Source organism: Bradysia coprophila, unplaced genomic scaffold (assembly GCF_014529535.1).
Source record: "Bradysia coprophila strain Holo2 unplaced genomic scaffold, BU_Bcop_v1 contig_232, whole genome shotgun sequence".
Classification (NCBI taxonomy): domain Eukaryota; kingdom Metazoa; phylum Arthropoda; class Insecta; order Diptera; family Sciaridae; genus Bradysia; species Bradysia coprophila.
The window spans coordinates 14,057,431-14,078,921 of NW_023503493.1; the positions used below are offsets into that span (position 1 = coordinate 14,057,431).

At 36.8% G+C, this 21,491-nt stretch overlaps 6 protein-coding genes across 8 annotated transcripts in view; 3 read left to right on the forward strand and 3 right to left on the reverse strand.

Moving 5' to 3' along the window:
* Positions 1-21,491, reverse strand: part of LOC119077216 (odorant receptor 43a-like) — a 456,342-nt gene that overhangs the window by 302,031 nt on the left and 132,820 nt on the right. The window lies entirely within an intron of this gene.
* LOC119076842 (putative odorant receptor 71a) overlaps positions 1-21,491 on the reverse strand; it is a 439,431-nt gene that overhangs the window by 286,367 nt on the left and 131,573 nt on the right. The gene's annotated exons all lie outside the window — the stretch shown is intronic.
* LOC119076870 (protein D2-like) lies at positions 3,718-4,952 on the forward strand. Its single transcript, XM_037183879.1, has 3 exons — positions 3,718-3,947; positions 4,019-4,064; positions 4,123-4,952. Exons 1-3 carry the CDS (start codon positions 3,758-3,760, stop codon positions 4,394-4,396), a joined length of 510 nt encoding a protein of 169 aa, XP_037039774.1. The 5' UTR covers positions 3,718-3,757; the 3' UTR covers positions 4,397-4,952.
* Positions 4,528-6,693, reverse strand: LOC119076855. Its single transcript, XM_037183859.1, has 5 exons — positions 6,493-6,693; positions 6,355-6,437; positions 5,471-5,588; positions 5,197-5,414; positions 4,528-5,126 (listed from the first exon to the last, which is right to left on the reverse strand). Exons 1-5 carry the CDS (start codon positions 6,575-6,577, stop codon positions 4,548-4,550), a joined length of 1,083 nt encoding a protein of 360 aa, XP_037039754.1. The 5' UTR covers positions 6,578-6,693; the 3' UTR covers positions 4,528-4,547.
* Positions 8,586-14,008, forward strand: LOC119076833. Of its 3 annotated transcripts, none has more exons than XM_037183833.1 (10): positions 8,586-8,664; positions 9,302-9,522; positions 9,597-9,759; positions 9,829-10,175; positions 10,376-10,546; positions 10,616-10,715; positions 10,778-10,848; positions 13,553-13,571; positions 13,660-13,815; positions 13,872-14,008. In XM_037183833.1, exons 1-10 carry the CDS (start codon positions 8,647-8,649, stop codon positions 13,920-13,922), a joined length of 1,317 nt encoding a protein of 438 aa, XP_037039728.1. In that variant the 5' UTR covers positions 8,586-8,646; the 3' UTR covers positions 13,923-14,008. The 3 variants fall into 3 exon arrangements, 2 of the variants coding, with proteins under 2 accessions (XP_037039728.1, XP_037039729.1); XM_037183834.1 differs by lacking the exon at positions 8,586-8,664 and adding an exon at positions 9,064-9,240 and having other exon boundaries at positions 13,872-14,007; XR_005087703.1 differs by lacking the exon at positions 10,778-10,848.
* Positions 14,998-19,833, forward strand: LOC119076819 (putative helicase mov-10-B.1). The gene is made up of 13 exons (XM_037183813.1): positions 14,998-15,618; positions 15,881-16,050; positions 16,107-16,231; positions 16,779-16,900; positions 16,972-17,097; positions 17,166-17,316; positions 17,382-17,686; positions 17,749-17,861; positions 17,920-18,094; positions 18,176-18,519; positions 18,842-19,142; positions 19,231-19,495; positions 19,558-19,833. Exons 1-13 carry the CDS (start codon positions 15,431-15,433, stop codon positions 19,726-19,728), a joined length of 2,556 nt encoding a protein of 851 aa, XP_037039708.1. The 5' UTR covers positions 14,998-15,430; the 3' UTR covers positions 19,729-19,833.

The following is a 21,491-nucleotide window of genomic DNA, read 5'->3' on the forward strand; positions in this document are numbered from 1 at the left end:
TCCGACTTTTGTATCTAAGATGTTATAGCTGCCGTATTTCTGATTCTCTCATTCTTTCATTTCGTATTCAAACGGCAAATGAGAGAAATCAGAGAAACTAAGAAGCACACCTTACAAAGAAAAACAAAGTGGGATTTTTTACGTGCGCAAAGCAGTAACCGATTCTTAAGTCAGCATCTGCTCTGCACATTACTTATTTCTGGATGGATCGCAAATTGTTTTTTTAATGATAATAAACGAATATTTAAAAAAAAAATCAATAGTTGACTGAAATAACTTTGCTGTTATGAACATGACCGTCCAGGTATTTTGTTAACACCTTCGTATAGATCATCTTCAAGTTACGGTACTTTCAAACGTAACCTCATATAATTTTCGTTGTGTTTTATTTAACCCAAAATTTTAGGTCAATAAGGAGTACTAAATTTAAAATCCTGTGTAAAAAAGAGAACGAACGATAGGCGGCGGTTCAAAATATTTCGTTCAAATGACATTATTTTTTAACGTGGATGGCGTGGATGGCAGCTCTTAACGTGGATGGCATTTCGGCCTTGAAGATGATCTATTGATTACTTGCACAAATCGATCCGAATCCGAATTTTTGTATTAATTTGATGGCAGTGTTGTCGTTATTGTATTTGACTGCCTCATCCAACGGATTGTGGTGATCATGGATGAATGTGATATCAGGAAAGCTCTTCAATAAAATAAAACCTTAAATTTTTACCTTTTTGATTAAACTTAACGAAGAATTGCTGTACGAGCTCCAACCAAACTACCAAATACCGTAAAATTCGTTAAACTTTACTTTTTCCATATGGTAAGAAAATTGCACCCATGTATATATATATATAGAATCTATAATATATCGTAAAATTAGTTTTGCGACTATTATGTACCTTCTGAAGCAATCTCATTTATTGTAATAGTTTCGCTGTTTGTAGTTTTTGGTGTCCTTTCGAAGCTAGTAATTTCTGGCATCCTTTTTAAGATAGATGTACAAAATGGACATCTTATAGCTTTTATAGAAATTATGCTACAACAGTACACACAGCTAGTTTGATTGGTTTCATCGTTCTTTGTAAGTTTTTCCGTAAGCCATTTTGATGGTAAAACAATCGCAAAATAAAGTAAAATCGCAATAAGGATTAGCGTAAGTAAAGTATCAATAAATCTTCCACATGGAAATTTGCTTCCATTAATAGTGAATGATAAGGCGTCAAATTCAGTTTCTCCAAATATTACTCCAAGCCAAGGAGTGATGAAACCACTTGTAAAATCATCAACTAACCGTCCAAAAATTCCAGCAACGATTAACGCCACAGCCAACTGAATCCTCTCTCCATGAAATAAGAAAACCCTAAATCCGCCAACGAAATTATTCACGCCTTGCTTAATTTTCGTTAACTTTGATTTCTTCTCGCTTTCAACTGTCGTTGCATCCCCATTATTTAAGTCATTGTCTTGACTTTTGTTGTTCCGTTTTCGGAATAAAGTCTGTACACGTCGATGCAGAGCCTTGTATGAAAGACACTTTGCACAAAATTCTCTCATCTACAATGTAAGGGAATCGCAATTGAAAAGACAAATTATTAAATAGACTAGCTAATTCAAAATTGATTCGAAACCAATTACCTTTTGAGTATTGAGTTTTGAGAATTAAGTTTCTGTAGTTACCAGTTTCAACTGTTTTCTTTCAATCAGGTTTAGTTTAGTTTAGTTTAGTTTATTTATGTTTTTATCAGATTATCACATTTTTGTCGGATTATTTATTATCATGTAACGATAACCTATAAAAATATGAAACAACGTGGAAGATATCGAAATGCAACAAGGCATCAGAACAGTCGGAGCGTTTGCTGCGACTGAGCCCCGTACGAACTATTTTGTCCGTTATCAAAATGCTTCCGTTACCTTATTGCGTACTTGATATTATTGCACATTTTTGCAAATTTACTGAAGTATTCATCTTTAAAATTGCGCTTAGCCCCTCTCAATCAAGACTGTAAACTTTGGGGAGGTCACGCAAATAGATCATTTTCATTATACGGTACTTGTCAACGTAACCCCACTTAATTTTTCGTCAAGTAGTCCTTAACCTCAATCAATTGACATTAACTGCGTTCAATTTACTGATTTTTATATGAAAATCGTTCGTTCAATTCATTCGATATTTTTCGACATGTCTGACAGTTGGGATCGTGTCTGACGTTTACAAGGTCATGAAAATGATCTATACAGATTACAGATATACGCGGGTTACACACCACATTTGAAGATAACATGGCGGATTTCATACAAAAATTCACCTACTGTGATGATTGTCATCGCCGTGATGATGTGGTCCCCAAAGTTTACAGCATTGCTCCCAATAGAACAAAATGACAAATTAAAATGAAAAATCATCTCTTGAATGTATGTGTGTCGTTTACGTGTACAGATAGCAACGTAACTTGAATTTGATATAATTCAAGTTACCTTATTTATGCGCGAAGGTTTTGAAAGTTGCAGTAAATATTTGAATTTTGCTTAATAAAATCATTTGAATTGGATGATTTGCAGTCAGAATTGGTTCATTGAATTATGTTATAGTATTTTCGACGCATTTTAAGGCATCAAAACAATAAATTTAATTAAATATTTCACACATAAAATGTCATTGGATGTTGGTTCCTGAAGCAAGTACGATTGTCATGTTTAAAAAGAAAAGAAAAAAGTGACATTTTAGTCAATGAGTCAGTGTGTGAGATGATTTTTCATTGAATTTCGGCTCTTAAATACTCAAGGTATATCTATGGGATTGAATTCACGTCGTAAGTGCGGTCGAAATTCAAAATCTTTCTCACGCAAGTCTTTCTAACGCAGCGTTATTTTCATACAAGGAAGCGTAGAAATGTATTTTTCGGTTCACTTTATCATCAACTCGTTCACTTAAAATTCAAATTTTAGGCACACTTACGGCGTGAATTATCTGTCAAACGAAACAAAAGAGAGCAAAGTCAGATGAAATATTCTCGATCTATGTGCAAAAACCACATAGGGTCGAGGAGCAGCCTTAGTCCAAGGGTTCAAATTTGAAACTTTCTTACAACCATTTTAATCGGTATTGAATTATCTTTCAAATGAAACTCAAACTAGCGAATTCGGATGAGATTTACTCGATTTATGTGCAAAAACCACTTAGGGCCGAGTAGCGGGCCTTAGTCCAAGGGCCTAAATTTGTAACTTTCTTACCACCATACTATTTGGCATTGAATTATGTCTCAAATGAAACGTAAGCTAGCAAAATCAGATGAGATTTACTCGATTTATGTGCAAAAAACACTTAGGGCCTAGGAGCGGCCTTAGTCCAAAGGCCTCATTTTAAAACTTTTTGTACAGCGTGCTATTTGGTATGTAAGTACCTTGCGAAGACACGTTATACCAAACTGAACTTGTTGCTGTCCGTAAAAGGCTATTAGTGACGTCTAAAAAAAAACCTAATTTTGAAGATAGCAGCATAGTACTGAACCAAGCACGAGAACAAAATTTTCGCTTCAGTGCTACGGTAGCAGCTTTGTAGAGTAGCGGATCTACCAAACAGAATTCTACTTTCTGGAGAAAATGGTTTCCATTTTATGATTCGCACCATGCAGCACTGAAAGTATTATTATACCAATTCAAAAAATATTTGTTTGGCAATACTCACCGAACAATCTCAAGTGTTTTATCTTGACATTATAAAATAAAATTTATTATTCGAGATTGTATTTCGACAATGGAAGAGCACGGAATCGTTCCAGACGTTATTTCAATAGCTCCGAAAGAAACAGTAAAAGTAACTTTTGCGAGGGGCATTACAGTTGATCATGGCAATGAATTGAAACCGATTCAAGTTAGGGATATTCCCGAGGTGACATGGAACGCTGACGCTGAGACATTCTACACGTTGTGTCTGATTGATCCAGGTGGTTGTGATATATTGTTACAAGACTCAATTCGATCAAATGGAAGTTGCAATTTTTTTTGTATTACCCAGATGCACCGGGTCGAGAACATGCGATATATCGTTGCTGGCAACATTGGTAATAAATCGGCAAACAAACCATTTCCAAAACTTAAATTATCATTAACAATCGACAGGTTGGTAGTTAACATACCCGGAACGAAAGTGGTAGAAGGTGACACTCTGTCCGAATATATTGGATCTGGCCCTGGACGGGATACGGGATTGCATCGTTATGTCTTTTTGGTTTACCGGCAAAATGGAAGAATTGATTTTGACGAAAAGAGGTCGAGTAAATCATGCAGTCGGGAGGAACGAAGATCGTTTCGAACCAATGAATTTGCGGAAAAATATCAACTAGGAAATCCTGTTGCTGGAAACTTCTATCTTACTCAGTGGCATGATGACTAACAGCGGCGACACCAGAAAGATGATATCGTTTCGCGAGCTGCCGTTATCATTTCTCTAGACGAAAAACAATTTAGAAAAAGTCTTTTTGTTATTTCGAATCCATTTCCGAATTAAAAATCAACTTTAACGTAAACTAATCGAATTTTTGGCTTTAATTTTCCGAACATACTGTAAGACTAACTGGAGCTAGCAAATAAATTAATTCATCGAACGTTTCGGTAGAAAATACTCGTTCCCTAACACCTCCTGCAAGAACGAGTAATTCTGCCGGATTGGTTGCGTCTGTAATTCCAACGGAAAACATTCGAATAGCTCGTGCACTGGCTCTCTGGGCAGCTGCAATCGTCAAAGCCTCATCGTTGGACATACCGTCGGTCAAAACTACCATATTTAATGGAACATCCCGAGGCGATGATTCGAATTGTGCAATTGCTAAGTCGATGCCTAGCCAAGTAGCGGTCCCACTGCCCAAATATGGTGTGTCGAGAATAGTTCTGCTGATGAATTCACGCGAATATGAATTGGTCAAATGGATTTGTAATTGAGCGGCGTCACTGAAAATTATGAACGCGAGTCTACTGGGGTCGTATACAGTGAACGCGGATGCTAGTCTCTCAACAAAGCTCAACGTCGTTAAATAATTCCCCGAACCAATGCTTCCAGATGAGTCAAGAACGATGATTAAATCGTTTTCATTGTAGCAATCTACTGCTCGCGTTTGACGTTGTATCTATACATCAGATTTGTGTCCTTAGTTACGGACTCAAAGGATGCAATTAACATTAAGGAATTATTTTTACCTCACAAATGTAGGGATATAGTTCAGTGTAAGGCGCCGATCTCCAAAAAGCCAAATGTCTACTCCAATGTGCAATGCTTACACGATGCAACGGAGTTGGATTAGCTGTTGGATGCCCTTGATCCCATGGAGCGAATGGTGGAAAAGGTTGATTATTAGCTGACCATCCCCATACACGGCTTTGTGGGAAATACATTCCGCCTGTCCAATAAACCGAACCTAAATGGTAAAAGTGAGCCTGACAATAGAAACTAGAGATGTGTTTGAAGTTTTACCGAAGCTTTCCAATTTCACTTTCAAAAAGTCCCACTCTTCAACACTTTCTATCGCGACCAGGGTTGCATTTTCTCCGAAAAAGAATGGACATTCGTTATCTGCACCTGTCCATGTGTTCTATCGAGTAATTTAAATAGTTAAAGAGAATTTTGATTTGAAGCCACATTCACTAGTTAAGGGAGGAAAAGAATTAAGTTAATGGCTTCTACGCCTTGATTTTGTAATCCTATAGTCCTAGGTCTAGTAACATATTTTTGGCCTTCTTCAAATCCATTTTATACTATTTTATACCATTTTATACCATGAAACCATGGGTTGTTCATAAATTACATAAAACGCAAAAATCAGGACTTTCGAGACTCTTCTCTCCAAATACTCCACAGGGCCTATTTTATGGGAATTGAATTCCCGAAAATTCCCTAATTTTTCCATCGCGTTTTATCTGTTTCCGAAGCACTCTCAAGCACAAGCTGTTTCTCTAAATTAACAATACTTAGATCAAAGTGGCTCCATTGTTTCTATGGCCCCTCTACTTGTTTTTTTTTACTTTTTTGAACCACTCTCCTTGACTCAATCGATTACATATGGATGGTATTTAAGAGAAACCAAAATTCAGGAAATTTTGAAATTTTCGACAAGCAAGACTTATAACCCATCTACACAGGATCTTCAATCACCTGGAAATTGCTAATTATAATGTGGTAACGTACGTGCGAAGACTGCGAATTCACTTTATGTCTCTCAAAAAAGTGTTTTTGTCGCCTTCTGGTGGCAAGTAAAAAACTTTTCTTCCGAATACCCCATCCTCGTCTCTATTACGTAATTTATGAACGACCGCTATGTCGTCCATTAAAAATATTGATGAGACGGTCACAATACTTACAGGAACGACACTAATGAAGTAATCAAATTCGTCAATCTCCTGAATACTTCTCCGCGACGTAAATCGCCCTATATGCGTAAAATCTACAATGAAATTTCAATTACAATTCGTTCAGTGGCGAGCATTTATAGAATTTACCTTTACCACCCACAGTAACCCTCGTCGATAACACTGCACTCGAGGCGAGCAAAACGTGCAACAAAATTAAAGCTATCTTAGCCATGTTCAACGTCTAACCTCTTAAATATTAAAACGTTATCTGTTGAAACAGCACTTTTCAATCGCTGCTCTCAACTTGAATTTGCAACTTAAAATGACTGAATCGTGATTATCGACAACAATATATGCATTTTTCTAATCTTCGCTGAATAATCTTTTCTTAGAATAAATTCATTCCAAATCGTTTCCTTTTACCTTCAATCCATTGGCCAATTTTAAGTCTAAAAGCTCTTCACCGATAACACAATATCTCAAATATTTGAACGGTTTTTATCACTACTGTCAATGGTTGTCTTATTGAATTGATAAGCTACTTTCATTTCCAAATTTAATATCATTTCACATGATCTATTTATAATCCGTCGCACTTTGGTGAGAATATATATTACAGGATGTTGAAAGGCTTAAATTAAGATTAACATGGGTTTTTAACCGGTACCAATAATTGTGAGTCATTGTGAGTCACCATACTGACACTGACAGGTTTTAGATACGGTCAAAATTAAGTAAATCACGCTTGCATCAGGTCATGTTTAAGGTAAACGTGATCATGTTCAAACGATTTCCGATAGGCTTCGGAGTTCGGATTAGTATGTTCTCATCTTACCTTATCTGAAACCGACGCACTTCAAGCAAAAGTGGTACTCTAAATATGGTACTGAAACTTGACAGTGTTCCATACAAAATTTTACACTGTAAAAAGAGTGTGGATAAAATTTCATACAAAATAGTAGACTGTTTGGCAGCTGTCATTAATAGCACTTTTGCTTGAAGTGCGTTGCTGAAACTGAAAACAGTAATCTGAACCATGAAAATCCCTATTTAGATCTTTATGACAGCTATTTTTTTAGTTCAATGGTCAGCGCACGGCAACATAATGTTTAATCAACAACCACATCGACTGAGAAGGTTTTTAAGAATTTACCTTTGAACACGAAAGCTTTTAGATTAAAAGGGTGTACCAAAGCGACTTTTTGGCCTGTTTGTAGTGAGTCAAAATGTTATTCACGTACTTGACGTGATTTGAATCCAGACAGTGCACCTGCCGGGAATTTTTACACTGACCTGAGCACTACAAGCATGAATGGTTCTCTAAATAGATTACTGAAACTGGACAGTGTTTCGAACGAATTTTGGCACAGTAAAAAATCTGCTTTTTTTCATACAAAATAGTAGCAGTAGACTATTTGGCAGTCATTAAAAACAATTTATTGCTTGATGTATGTTGAACTGCTCATTTTGACCCGTTGTTGCTACAACAGCCCTTAACAATATGTCAATAAAAAAATGGAAAGTGAGGCTGATTGTCTTTGGTGTCCATTCCATGTCCAATCCTCCTATTCTAAGTGCGGACGAAATTCAAAATCTTTCTCACGCAAGTCTTTCTAATGCATTGTCATCTCCAAACATGGAAGCGTTGAAATGTATTTTTCGGTTCACTTTTTCATTCGACTTGAATTTCAAATTTTGGGCACACTTACGGCGTGAATTGTTTCATTTTAAACAAAAATGTCTTGTTTGAGTGAAAAACTGTCGATACCTTTTTGACTAACATTTGATTTACATCGTGCGTCGATTCCATTGTAGTGCAAAGTGTATGATGCATATACCATAGCGTTTGTTGCATAGGATAATTACCTGTAATTACCGTGAAACACAATGTTCAATGAATTTCAATATTTTTGTTCGATGTTTCCTTTGCAATTTAACTATACAATTCACGCCCACAAAAAATGTGCAATTTTCAAAAAATCGATTTGAGTAGAATTCTTGATTATGTTGGTTCGGAAGGGTATAAAAGGAAGAAGAAGGTAAATCGATTTTCGAGTTACAAAAAATCTTCAGTAGAACTTACGTCGTGTTGCAAAGGTTTGATCTATTTTATTCAGTTTTTCACTTTTTCCATTCCTAATTTATCTTTTGCTTATGAGCAAAATGGCTTTGAGTTGTAATACGTACTAGAATAACACACAATTCTTTCTCATCTTTAACCCTTCCCTTAAACGAAATAGGTAAATCAACCGAACAACATCTAAACCAAATTCATTTTTCAACAAAATCGGTGAAAGGAAAATGGCTGCCGAAAAGACGGTAGGAAAACCACCTAGCGCTGTTTAACACAATCATCACGTTGCACTGTACATGTGCAGGATACGTGATGTGATTTTCTTTGGGCAACATAAGTTTTATTTACGTGTATCTCTGGGACGATTGGTTTCTGGCTAGTTTGTAGCCCGAACGGAGTAAGATGAATCGTCCAAGACAGATACATAAATAACTTTGTATACAAAGAGAGAACGCGTAAAAGACAGTGAATGAGTGGACCAGCCGAAAAAAGGCTGATGTAAATTTCGTCACAAAGCTATAGAGGTTGACTGTAACCACCTCCTAGACACTTCGACAAAAAATACATGTGAATAGCGTGAATAGTGTCACACCCTTGACTGTAACCAGAAACTTAGAAGTAGTGCTGCAAAATTCGACTTTTCGTACAGTCATACACGCACTAGTGCGTAAAATTTACGTTTCTGAAAAATGAGAAATCCACTGATGTACACAAAATCTTGTTCCCAGCTGGTGGCTAAACTGGAATTTGACGCATACGATGTAGTTGTCAACCTCGGCTTCGCCTCACATCTTTTGCGCAAAATTTCCATTTAGGCACATGTTAGGAAAATAGCTTTTGTGCAACACGGCGTAATGTATACAAAACAGTTATCTCTCGCAGCCGGATACTGTTGCAGATTTGCATCCGAATTTTATAAATGACGAAATTAGCAAATCGATCGATAAGTACATCTTAACAGCGGAAGGATCCACAGTCACTAAAAGCTACGAAGAAGCCACCAATGACACGATACCTGAAGTTAAAACAGAACACATAAAGATTTACCAAAGCATTTATGCATACTATTCATGGTTAGGACTGTGGTTTGGTGCTGAGACTCTGTACGTTCCAGTTTTTTTTTAAACTCTCTAGCGAGGTGCGGATTTCTTTATCCACTTTTATTGTTTGATTTAAGGTTCTCTTGGAGAAGGTATCGCAGCCCTTTGTTATGGATCATTAATTTTCTCTTGGCCCTCTGCAATTATTGTATCTTATACAATACTGCTTATGACTATTATCGTAAAGGTGAATACGACAGAATTTTGGAACCACTGTCATGCTTTGGCCTCTGTTTTACGGTATAAATATGAATCGATTGGAGAAAAACTAATTTTAACAAAAGTGATACAAATAATGTTCCCTTATAGTGTACCATAAAGTGGGCTGTTTATCTTAAATATATGAACACGGTGCTTGCACTCATATTTGCTGTGAGGAAAATATGCGAGGACATTACATCTGGACCAAAAGCAGCCACTCTCAATGCTCGATTAGATAAGACTTACAGATTAATACGAGTTTACACTGTAGGTCTCTCGGCAGTAATCGTATTTTACGTGTCTGTTGCTATGAAATTTTTCCTGATTGATGGCATCTACTATCCCCTCATGCCAATCAATATTCCTTTGTGCGATGGAGAGACGCTAAAAGGTTATTTGTCGATGCTTGCTATCCAGTTGGTGTTTGGTGTATACAGCGCTGTTGCCACTCTGACGTAAGTAAAATACATCGCATGTCAATGGATGACAAATGACATAAACGTTTTCACTTGTGTGAAATGTGCCGATCCGAGCCGAAGGCGAGGACAGTTATCTCAGAACAAATATTATTTCACCCATTTGACCCACCACTGAGAGGTGATGTACTATTTTCTGTCCATAATTCAATAAAACTGGCCTATTTTGATCATTGAAGGTTCGGAACGTCATTTCTTATTTTACTCGGTAATTATGGTTTGATGGCTGATTTGATTGAGTTAGACTTTACCGAATTGAATAATATGTGGACTATTTCAACTGAAATGTCGTTAGCATATAGACATGCCTTTCTAAATAACATCGTAAGGAAACTACAGGATATGCAATTGTATGGTTTAAAATATCGTAAATGATATATTTGCATAATTAAATATGGATTTGTTTATCTTCCTTCTAGTTACATGAGTGAAATTAAGCGTATTTACGAATTAAAATTATTCGTATACTTTCTCATCAGCTATGTTGGCCAGGTTATCTGCTTATACCAAATAATACAGGTAAGTCTTATTTTCAGCACAAAATGTAAGACCTGATTGACGATTACTTTTTTTTTTAAAAGAAAAATTGGCTGCCTGGGTACACTCCCCTTTTTACCGTTTTCATTGAAATGTCGTTTTACTGCGGAATCGGGTAATAAAAATAAAATTTTCAATGTAGCGGGGAGGCATGGCCATTAAGTCATCGAGAAGAACATCAAAAATTTGTGAAAGTACTATTTTCATATTATTTCGACATACATTATGATTGCGTTCTAGATGAACGGGATGATTGGCCATGCCTAGCCATCAAAAGTAAATGTTTACTTATAGATCACTATGCATTTCTTAAGAAATCCAAAATAGCTTCCTTTAACATTTTACAGACGGCAAGCATATCATCAGCAATTTTACTATCGAATCTATTACTTCATTTGTTCTAAGTGTTTTCAATAGATTGATTTCAAATCTTTTACCTCGTTTCTTTGAACATGGTTTCGTTATCGTATTAGTCAGGGCTTGTCGTTTACTACTGAAGTCGGTATCGACAACAGATGATAGCCGTGCGTAAAAGGTCGAATAGGTTATTGTCAGGGCCGTATCTAGCTGGGGCGCCCCCCTTGGAAAAATTTGCGCCCTTCTGAGAAATTCCTGTTACTTCATTTTCGACTCTTTGAGATCAAGATTCTCGCTAATTAAATTGATATTTCTAATACTTCCATCGTTCTTTAAAACAAATTCGCTGCACGGCTAATATATTTATCCAGTAACCTTTCAATTTTCATTTTTCTCGAGATAAATTTACAGATCTTGTCTTAAATGAATATAGACTCACAGATAGAAATATGGACCTCGATCTTAATCTTTTGGGTGTTATTCCCTACCCGATCGAATCTTTTTTGGAGTAAAGTTTAATTTTATCAGGACCTACTTCCATCTCCGTTTAACCCCAAGTCATTACGTCCAGGAGGAATAACATCTTAATTTTAGTTCAAAATCCAAAATCCAGATTTCAAATGTGGTGATATATGCTCAAAGATTCAAGAATCAAAGAATCAAAGATAAATTCTCTTAATTTAATTTAACCTGCCATGATTTGAATGCGAGGCCTCCAGCACTCCAGTCGAGAATCTTTACACTGATCTATTGAGTTCTTAATCTTGTTGGAGGTTATTTCGAACTGTCGTAACGGAGAGAAATAACTCTCAAGGGATTAAATGTGACATCTACTTGCAAATTCAATGCGAACATCGCGCGCCTAGGTTCGAAATCTTGCCAATGTTTATTTTTTTGCATTTTCATATCCTTCAAAACTCTTTTTTTGAAGAAATTTTTTTTCTTAAAAACTTAGAATTTATATATACGAAGGTAAAAAATCAGTGATCCCCTCAAATATATTCTAGATAGGATTGGGTGTAATTTTAAATCTGCAGAAGATTTTAATTTCCTCAATCAAAAACTGGGTACTACAATTAAATCCCAGAAAAATTATTTACTGGAAGTAATCCCTCTAGGACCTACAAATTTGATGCAAGCTTTTTATCTGTTACATTTGAAGCATTTAATGAGACATAAGTTAAATGCAACACAAAAATAGAAACGAATTTTTCAATAAATTTATTTTTGATAAAAATCAGTCGTACCACGGTGGGGCTGAACAACTTTATTTTGTGAAGGTCGTGAACATGGGATATTTTTATTGAAAATTATAGAATGATTTGCTACGAGCAAGCGAAATTGAAATCCTTTTGCAGGGAGAGCATATGAAATTTCCAAGTATTAACTCTCTCATGGGACACATGGGATACAGATACAAATCTAATGGAGTTTTAAGAATCCAAGTGGTGGTATATGAATGAAAGAAGCTCCTAACGTTCATTTGAGACCCCATACACAACCATTTAGTCAAAACAAATTCAATTTGAGAAGATTCGATATCACAACGAAGTGATCGATTTACACTTTACATTTGTTCTTCAAAAATTCTAATTTCCTCATTTTTTTGCAGCAATTTTATTTTTAACCAAAAAACCGAAATATTTACATTTATTTAACGTTTTTTCCATAATTTTACTCTTAAAATAGAAAAATTATAAACCGATATCAACTCTTAAGAATGAAAAGAATTTATATCAAAAACAGCTTTTAACAAACAGTTTGAATATTTTTTGTGTGCAGGGTCCACCTGATAGTTTTTCCAGTACGATTTGAACTCGTGATGAATAGACTCCATAGCCTGTTCATTGTAAAAACCGTGAGATTTATTACATTTTCTGCAAATTTGTGGGAAGAGTTAATTAAACCTTGAATTTACGTCAATTTAGAATTTTTGAAGAACAAATGTAAGGTGCCTCGAGGTGATGTCGAATCTTCTCAAAATGAATTTCGTTTGGCTAAATGGTTGTGTATTGGGTCTCAAACGAATGTTAGGAGCTTCTTTCATTCATGTACCACCACTTGGATTCTTATAAATCCATTAGATTTGTTTCTGTATCCCATGTGTCCCATGAGAGAGTTAAATTTTGGAAATTTTATATGCTATCTCAGAAGAAAAAAAATTTGCTCGCTCCGCTCGCGTAGCATTAATAGTAGATTTAGCTCGAACTTTTATTAGCATTAGAGATTTATTACCTACAAAACGCAAGTGGTTTGTAGGGTATTTATATTTGTTGACGTAATTTCAAACAAAAAATTTCTTTGGGACGCACGCCCCTCCTGAGATTTCGGTCTGGCTACGGCCCTGGTTATTGTATCTGGTGATCCAAGAACACGTATTTTCGTTTGGTACTTTGCCATTTTTTTTTTCGTTAGTAAATCATTTTTCTGTGACAATGAAAATTTAATTATGTTTCTTTCAGTACACAGATAACAATACTGGTGAGTCGGCGGTCACCACGCCGTACTATTTTTATTTGATAGTGGATTCAGGTATTCGTTCTAAAAATTTAAATACAATTTAAAACAGGGCGAGAAAATGTGCAGCTACATTCAAGAAACTAATTGGTACGTGTATGACCTTTACACTCAAAAAACACTTCGGTTTTTGTTGCAAATGTGCCAGCGACCTTGCGAAATATCACTCCAATCTCTAGGGCCATTGAACATGGTCACTGGAGTCGCGGTACGCTTTCTTTTTCGAAGACTTTTGAAATAATTTGTCTGAATTTTTTTTTGCAGTTTGTTAAGGGTATCTACTATTACTATACTGGTTTGACGAAGATGATGTAAGATGGAGCTTTGGGATTTAAATAATTTAAATGGATTTCAGTTTGGATCTTCGACCTAAATTTTCACCTAATTATATTTTACTCAATCGCACCAATCAATAAACCTTATTGTAAAACGTGTGAAAAAAATTCTTTTACAAGATGAATGGGCTAAAATCCAGAGGAAGGATGCTCTGTTCAAACTACAAGTTATTAGCTAGACATACCAATCCATACAAACATTGGGGATTTTAGAGTAGATAAGACCGAATGAAATACCAAATTAATGAATGTGCCCCATTGTAAAGCAGAATATTGCTCAATCTTTCTACTCAGAAGAATGATAGAAAGTCAAAATGTGTTCTAGACTTTAGTTAAGAGCGTACAAGGGCTTAGTTGTGGACATAAACCAAATACTAAGGCGTCACCTCTTTTAATACAAATTAAATGCTCATTGTGTCTTCAATAACAATATAATCTGGAACATCGAAGACGGCCACCATAGAAATACTGTGAAAACAAGATGGCCGCCGTCGTAGAAAAATTTTTGATTTTACTTAATTTTGTCAAAACAAAAAGGAATTTTAAAAAAAGGAAAACACATTTTCGTGGTCAGCGACATAAGGAACGGTTTTGATATAGCAACTTATGTGATTATTCTCAATGTACTGCCGAAAAAATGTACCAAAAGTGGAAAAAAATTTTGCCTTGTAGACGTGTTTTAATTGTGAAAATCAAGTAATTTTATAAATGCGAAGTAAGTAAGGTTCAAATTAACCGTTATCCCCTTTTCGCGCCTTTTCGCTGTATTCCATCTCTTGAATCCTAAGAATTATGTTCCTAAACATGCCCTATTTTTCGCGCAATTTTGGTTCTTGTCCGAAGCTACTTTCTTAAAAGAACCAATTGATTTGAAAGAGTGTTAGAGGAGATAAAGCCAATATACAAGCAAAACCTTGCTCAAAATGTCTTATCTGAATATTTTTTTGTCGTCCTGACAGAACAAATTAATTGAAGGTGTTTGAAAGGACCTAGGACCGAAGTAAATGTCACAAAATACCAAAAATCCATATTTTTGACTGGTGTTCCAACCCCTGTACCTAATACATCTAAAGAAACGCTTTTGTTATCATCTCTTTGAAGATGTATGAAAACCATCTAGTACTACCTAATAATCGTCATGAGGGCGTCATTGGCTTCTGTCAAAGTATAAAAATGGCATCCATAAACTGTCAATGAGGTGACGTTTATAGCCTTGAGAGATTACGAATCACATCATCACGTCATTGTATGTTGACATAAGCCGATGACGCGCTATGACGTAAATTCTACATTGTTTTTCGTAGCCTCTTATTACCTCTGATCACATTGAGTATCGCAGTCAGTTTGGAAGCAGCTTGTCGACTAGTCGTGTAGTTCAGAGTGATTTTATATTTTATTAAAATTTGAATTCAATTTTCATATTATTGACATCACAATAATCAAGACGCAAGCCTTTAATTTTAAATCAGTTCAAACGTTTCGATCAATATGCTATCAAAAAAGAATTTCGTCGGATCATTTTACCGATTAAAAAATAATGATTTTATCACCAATGAAAATGGATGCTATCTTTGTGGGTGTAACTTATCGGATACTAACGCGTACCAATCTCACATGAAACACCATTTGGACAGTGTAAGAGTTGGGGAATCCAATGCTATTTGGAAATCGTTTGGGTGAGAAATTTGCATTTTTTGTCGCTCAACTGATGTCGCATCCTTATACCGATGCCGTGTCCTTATACTGATGCCGCGTCCTTATACCGATGCCGCGTCCTTATACCGATGCCGCGTCCTTATACCGATGCCGCGTCCTTATACCGATGCCGCGTCCTTATACCGATGCCGCGTCCTTATTCCGATGCCGCGTCCTTATACCGATGCCGCGTCCTTATACTGATAACGTTGATGACTCATATAACCCATTTATTTTCGATAGCAATGTGGAACTCATCGGATTAACTTTGGCGGCCAATCAGGAAGATTCGATTTTGAATTTGGCTAACAACAGCGACGATGTGGTAAAAATCACTCAAATTGCTATTTTCAACGAAGCCTTGATACACGCTTTGATTGACCCTGATCTTTTCCCGGTTTCGCTCGGAGTTGGTACGTAATTAGATTGATGGATCATCGACGATTTAATAATTTTTATTTTTTTTTAGATGACGAAGTTTCGTTTAAACGCCAGTTGAGTACGTTCTGTGACAAGAATCATGTCGCCATTGTCTTTGAGATGACTTCAAATAAAGTGAACTACGAAGTGGTTCAGAGCTACAACTGTGTTGAGGTAATTCAATTAGACTTTTTGAAATAGAAAACTGAAACATCAGTCAAGGTCGTAAACTTCAAGGCTACTTCGGGGAAGGTAGCGTTAATAGCGATTTTATAAGGAGAATCACACGGGAAATAATTTTGCGTTGATGGAATCGACAATTATTTTCCATTACTCATATCACCATAGGCTAAACAAAGGAAAACGCAGCATAATTGTCGATTCCATCAACACGAAATTGATAGTATGTTTGCAGCCTTAGATGTGCGCCGACACCGACACTCAATCTTTTATTGCTAAATATTTCACCTCCTACGATGAGGTGAATTTATTATATTTAATCCAGATGTCTCCTGCGTGTCTGCATTGACGCTACATCCCAAGCAATATATAGCGTTGGTAGACTTGGAAACGCGGAAAGATTTTTTATTAAATGAGCGAGAATACAGCTTTGCTTTACAAAAGTTCACCAAATATGAATTTGTGGGACGTGGTGTCACCTTCCACAAGTTACAGTCTTAGAGATAGAAAAGCTTGAGGTAAATATTGTTGTAATTTCTAGAGCGACGAAGAGCCACCAGCAGAAGTAAGGCGATCACCCATCCAGCCAGAAGATCGAATTAAGATTTCACCGATGTTATTTAAGGAACTGACTACATCTTGCAGTCCTCCCGAAAGTCAAGGGTAACACTAGTCATGTTCATTATCCTGGCAAAAATTAATTTTTACAAAAACATTTTCCTTTTGGCATGCAGGTACATTAAGCTCGGTAAATTGCCCGACTATTTGCCGACGGTAGAGATCAAATCTCTGTATCAAGTCGATTTTTTCCCGAATCGAGCTTTAACCGAAAATGAAGAGAAGATTCGAAAATCAATTGTGTACGTCCAGCAATCATACTTTTACCAATTTACCGCAGGTTTTAAGAATTTATCGATTTTTTTTGTAGTCGATTCGAAGGACCATTGACGCCATCAAACTATTACGATATGCTGACCATAATGGTGCAAATCGAAGACATTGGCGCCTGTGTATCAAGGCAGGGAACGACAAAAAGGGGTCGCAGCTTGGTGAAAGTAGACAATGGTTACCAGTTAAAGGTTAGGCGTATTTTACCTTCGAGTTGAAACTTCTACGACTAACAACAATTTATCTCATCAAATAGTTGAGTAAAAGGGAAGGACGTCCACTGTTTCTCGTAGCCGGTGATACAATCTGTATCAGAGGACCAGCTCCGAAGGACCGCAATTATGGTTATGTCCAATATGTGTCCTCGACCGAAATCAAAATGACATTGTCGAAGGCCATCGTTGAGAAGAAGCCGCTTTATTCGATTCACTTTTATCCGAATCGACTTGCATTTAAGCTACAGAGATTGGGATTGGATGCGGCGAAGAAGCTTGACATTATCGACTTGCTGTTTCCTGAATCGAATAAGATTGACCTGTCGAACCAGCCTAAAATACTTCCGTAAGTTCTGGACTCGATTCTTCCACAATGTTAATTAACCTTAAGATTTTGTTCCATTTAAGATTGGATATTCACCATAAGGGACTGAAAGAAGACAGAAATCAAGTTAGAGCCGTGAATCATATCGTAGCTGGAACAGCTTATCCGTTGCCGTATGTCTTGATTGGCTTTCCAGGTAAAGTTAAATTATCAGCACCCTGAGACCCAAAAATTAATAAACGAATTATTCACAGGTACCGGCAAAACGGCTATAATCGTCGAAAGTATCTACCAACTATGGAGAATGAAGACTACAACCCGAATTCTGGTTTGCGCTCAATCGAATTCCGTGTGTGATGAAATAACCGAGAGACTCATCGCATTATTACCCAAAAAATCGGTCCAAAACCAGCACAACATTATCAGATTGTAAGCATTCGCCACGACTGCAATCGACCAATCGACCAACGACCACAAAAATGCAAATGAAAAATCGAATTTATTTTGCAGATTCGCTGGATCCGCCGCTCAAAATTCCTTCAACAGTGATGATCTTCTGGAAAATTCAAATTCCGACGACAATCGCATTCCATGCTTGACCGAGCTGTACAAATATCGCATCATCGTTACAACATTAAATCATTCCGGTCGACTTCTTCAAGCCGGCATGAAATCGGATCATTTCACTCATCTGTTCATCGACGAGTGTGAAAATGCTACCGAACCTTCAACTTTGCTTCCGATAGCACTGTGTAGCTCCAAGAAGAAAATCAATGCGCACATTGTACTCAGTGGAGATCCATATCAATTGGGGCCGGTAGTCCGAGAAAATATGGCAGAACAGATGACTTTGGGTAAGACATATTCCTGTACTAGGACACTAATATAATCTATAGTCCCGATAACAATGTTTCTTAAAATGGACCACTGCGCCAGGGGACGTCCGTGAAATTTAGATAGCAATTTGCTTCAGCTGATTTTCAGCTGGTACCGTAGAGTCCTACTCGAGATTTAGCATGGTGGCCAGTGTAACTCTATGTCTGGCACACTCAAACAAACAAAAAAAACCTGAAAAACAGCTGAGACGAGTTCCTGTCTAAATTTCACTGACGTCCACTGTAGACGAAAGTGATGTTCTTTTCAAAAATGATTAACCAACAATATTGTCTTTAAAAGGCGTTTCCATGCTCAAAAGACTGAGCGAACATCCACTGTACCAGAAGCGAATCGAATCAAATTCGTATGATCAACGGATCACATGTAGATTGCAAAAAAATTATCGCTCTCATCCGGATTTGGTAAAAATGGCGAGCGAACTGTTCTACGGTAGCGAAATGAAAGATTCCATACCCAGAATCGGTTCAGCTTATGAGCGAATTCGCTCGTTAACGAACCTGGATATTCTACCGAAAAAGGGATTTCCGATATTGTTCGAGCATGTTGATGGAACTCCAGAACGAAAAGAAAATTGTACAAGGTAAGGGAGACAGCTAGGAGACAACACGACATTGAATCATTCGCATAAGAACCGTAAACCACAGCAATTGAAAATGTTTTATTTCCAGTTGGTACAACGAGATTGATGCCTTGAGCGTTCTCCATTACGTGGAAACATTGCTCAGAAACGAGCCACAAGAAATTAAGGAATCGGACATCGGGATTGTTGCTGCGTACAAACGACAGGTCGTTCATATTAAGGACTTGCTGGAAGAGGATAACTACAGCGGAATCGAAGTGGGAACGGTCGAACAATTCCAGGGTCGAGAGAAACCAATTATCATACTTTCCACTGTTCGTAACGGAGATTTGGGATTCTTAGAACAACGGGAGGTTGGTAGACATAGTACAAATTCCTCAGCGTAAGCGTCTAATTTTTTAAATATTTTATTCAGAGAATCAACGTAATGCTGACCAGAGCGACAGGACTACTGATCATCATTGGGCACACGAAAACGTTGCGCAAGTGCGACGACTGGAGAAAGATTATTGATCATACATCTGATGAATGTGGTGGTGAAATTGTTGCTGAGTACATTGAGGATGTTGGAGACTATCGATGTTAGTGCAAGTAATTTTAAGAGTTTTTCGTCCACATCTGTTTTTAAAACTTTTGTTTGCTATAAGTATAACAAATTACACGACAAATAAAATGTGTTTTTGGATATGTATATGCAATGTTTTGATATTGAAAAACAGAAAACTTGGAGCTGTGGCAGAAATGAGACAGTGGGTTGATTTTGTGTGTGTTCAAATTACTTACGAAAAATCGAATTCATCCACAACTTTGCCACTATATGACCATGCACATATCTCTTCAAGAATGAAGTCAAATTCATTTCAACACTATACGCTAGTTGGTATCATCAATACCCTCTCTAGCAACCAAACTTCGTTTTGACGCAGTCACAATACCACCTTATTTTGACAAATGTCAAATATTTTACTCTGCCGTAGCAAAAGAGAATAAGCAAGCCAATAAAACAATGTGATTTCTTTAACGGCGCTGCGTAAAGTCTCACTTGCCTCATTTGGGTGATGTATAAAGGGGCTTTTTCCACTGGTGGCTTTACTTTTCGTCACTAGTAACCAAAAGTAACGACACGAAAATAAGCAGCCAAGTATACACATGCTGAAACATTAGACACCGTTTTATGAATTTCGAAACAACCCAACCGAATTGATTGCACCGATTGACCAACTAACCAAAAGCAAACTCACCAAAATTATTACAGAACGATTCAAAAGCCGGATTTCTATGATTAAAGGAACTAAAAAATTTACGAATTTTTTTTTTTACAAAATTGGTGCTAGGTTTGCAATTCAAAAGTTCGCTTTTTGCAGCTGGTTGCAGAAATGGGGGTTTTTCGCCACACGATGTGATCACATCTAGTGACGAACACAAACCTATTTCGCAACTTGTTGTATAAATAATTATTACGTAAAATAGTCAATCATATAATAGTTCACTTGACTGTGAGGCTGAATTCACATTAAAAAAAATTCATCCGTTTTGCCTCTGTTTAGCTCTCCGTTTAGCTCTTTGTTTACTTGACAGTTGTGTCAAACAGTAGAATAGAGGCGAGGCGTACGTAAACATGAACATTGTTTTGGAAATGGATGAATTTTCTTGAGTGTGAATCCAGCCTAAGTCAGGGCCTTACAGCTGAAAATCATTCGAAAAAGTTTGCCGCAAAATGTTCACTATGATTGAAAATGCATGTATGACCAAAAACCTTAAATACATGCAAATGTTTCTCCAGTCGATTAATTTACAGTTCGATTTACTTGAGTAATTTTCAACAAAGTACGGACAGTAACGCAATGAAAGTAAATAGATTTATCTACTTTCATTGCAGTAACGGACTGATGATCCTATAGAGCGTCGATTTGAACAATATTCCTAAGGCGTGTGTTCCACTTAGAAAATTCCGTCGTAAGAGAGCTCCATCAAGGATTTTTATTGGTTGAAAACCGAGAGAGACGCATTTCAACCAATATAATTCCTTCACGGCGCTCTCTTACGGCGAACATTTTACATTTTTTCTTACGGTGACAACCAGACTTAACACGTTGCCAGTTATTGCGACTTGTCAACTTTAGGCACGCCGGAAAGTGCTAAGGGAGTCGAGAAATACCTGCAAATAAATTTCTAAAAATCAAAAATTTGACTTTTGATTTTTAGAAATTCATTTGGAGGTATTCCTCGACTCCCTTAGCACTTTCCGGCGTGCCTAAAGTGCCTGCTCGAGCATTATCCCCTACGTGTTAAGTACTCAACAAAACGTACTCCGTGAGAGAGATATGAGAGAGCAAGATGTCAAATAAA

Bases quoted from the DNA above. Each gene is read 5' to 3' on its own strand.
- LOC119076870 (XM_037183879.1), top strand. From the start codon at position 3,758: ATGGAAGAGCACGGAATCGTTCCAGACGTTATTTCAATAGCTCCGAAA. The intron at 3,948-4,018 runs GTGGTTGTGATA...TGTATTACCCAG, and splicing joins GTTGTGTCTGATTGATCCAG to ATGCACCGGGTCGAGAACAT. The intron at 4,065-4,122 runs GTAATAAATCGG...AACAATCGACAG, and splicing joins TATCGTTGCTGGCAACATTG to GTTGGTAGTTAACATACCCG.
- LOC119076855 (XM_037183859.1), bottom strand. From the start codon at position 6,577: ATGGCTAAGATAGCTTTAATTTTGTTGCACGTTTTGCTCGCCTCGAGT. The intron at 6,438-6,492 runs GTAAATTCTATA...ATTTCATTGTAG, and splicing joins GGTTACTGTGGGTGGTAAAG to ATTTTACGCATATAGGGCGA. The intron at 5,589-6,354 runs GTAAGTATTGTG...ATTACTCGATAG, and splicing joins ACTTCATTAGTGTCGTTCCT to AACACATGGACAGGTGCAGA.
- LOC119076833 (XM_037183833.1), top strand. The intron at 10,547-10,615 runs GTATGGTTTAAA...TCTTCCTTCTAG, and splicing joins AAACTACAGGATATGCAATT to TTACATGAGTGAAATTAAGC. The intron at 10,716-10,777 runs GTAAGTCTTATT...TTTTTTTAAAAG, and splicing joins GCTTATACCAAATAATACAG to AAAAATTGGCTGCCTGGGTA.
- LOC119076819 (XM_037183813.1), top strand. From the start codon at position 15,431: ATGCTATCAAAAAAGAATTTCGTCGGATCATTTTACCGATTAAAAAAT. The intron at 16,051-16,106 runs GTACGTAATTAG...ATTTTTTTTTAG, and splicing joins CCCGGTTTCGCTCGGAGTTG to ATGACGAAGTTTCGTTTAAA. The intron at 19,496-19,557 runs GTTGGTAGACAT...TATTTTATTCAG, and splicing joins GATTCTTAGAACAACGGGAG to AGAATCAACGTAATGCTGAC.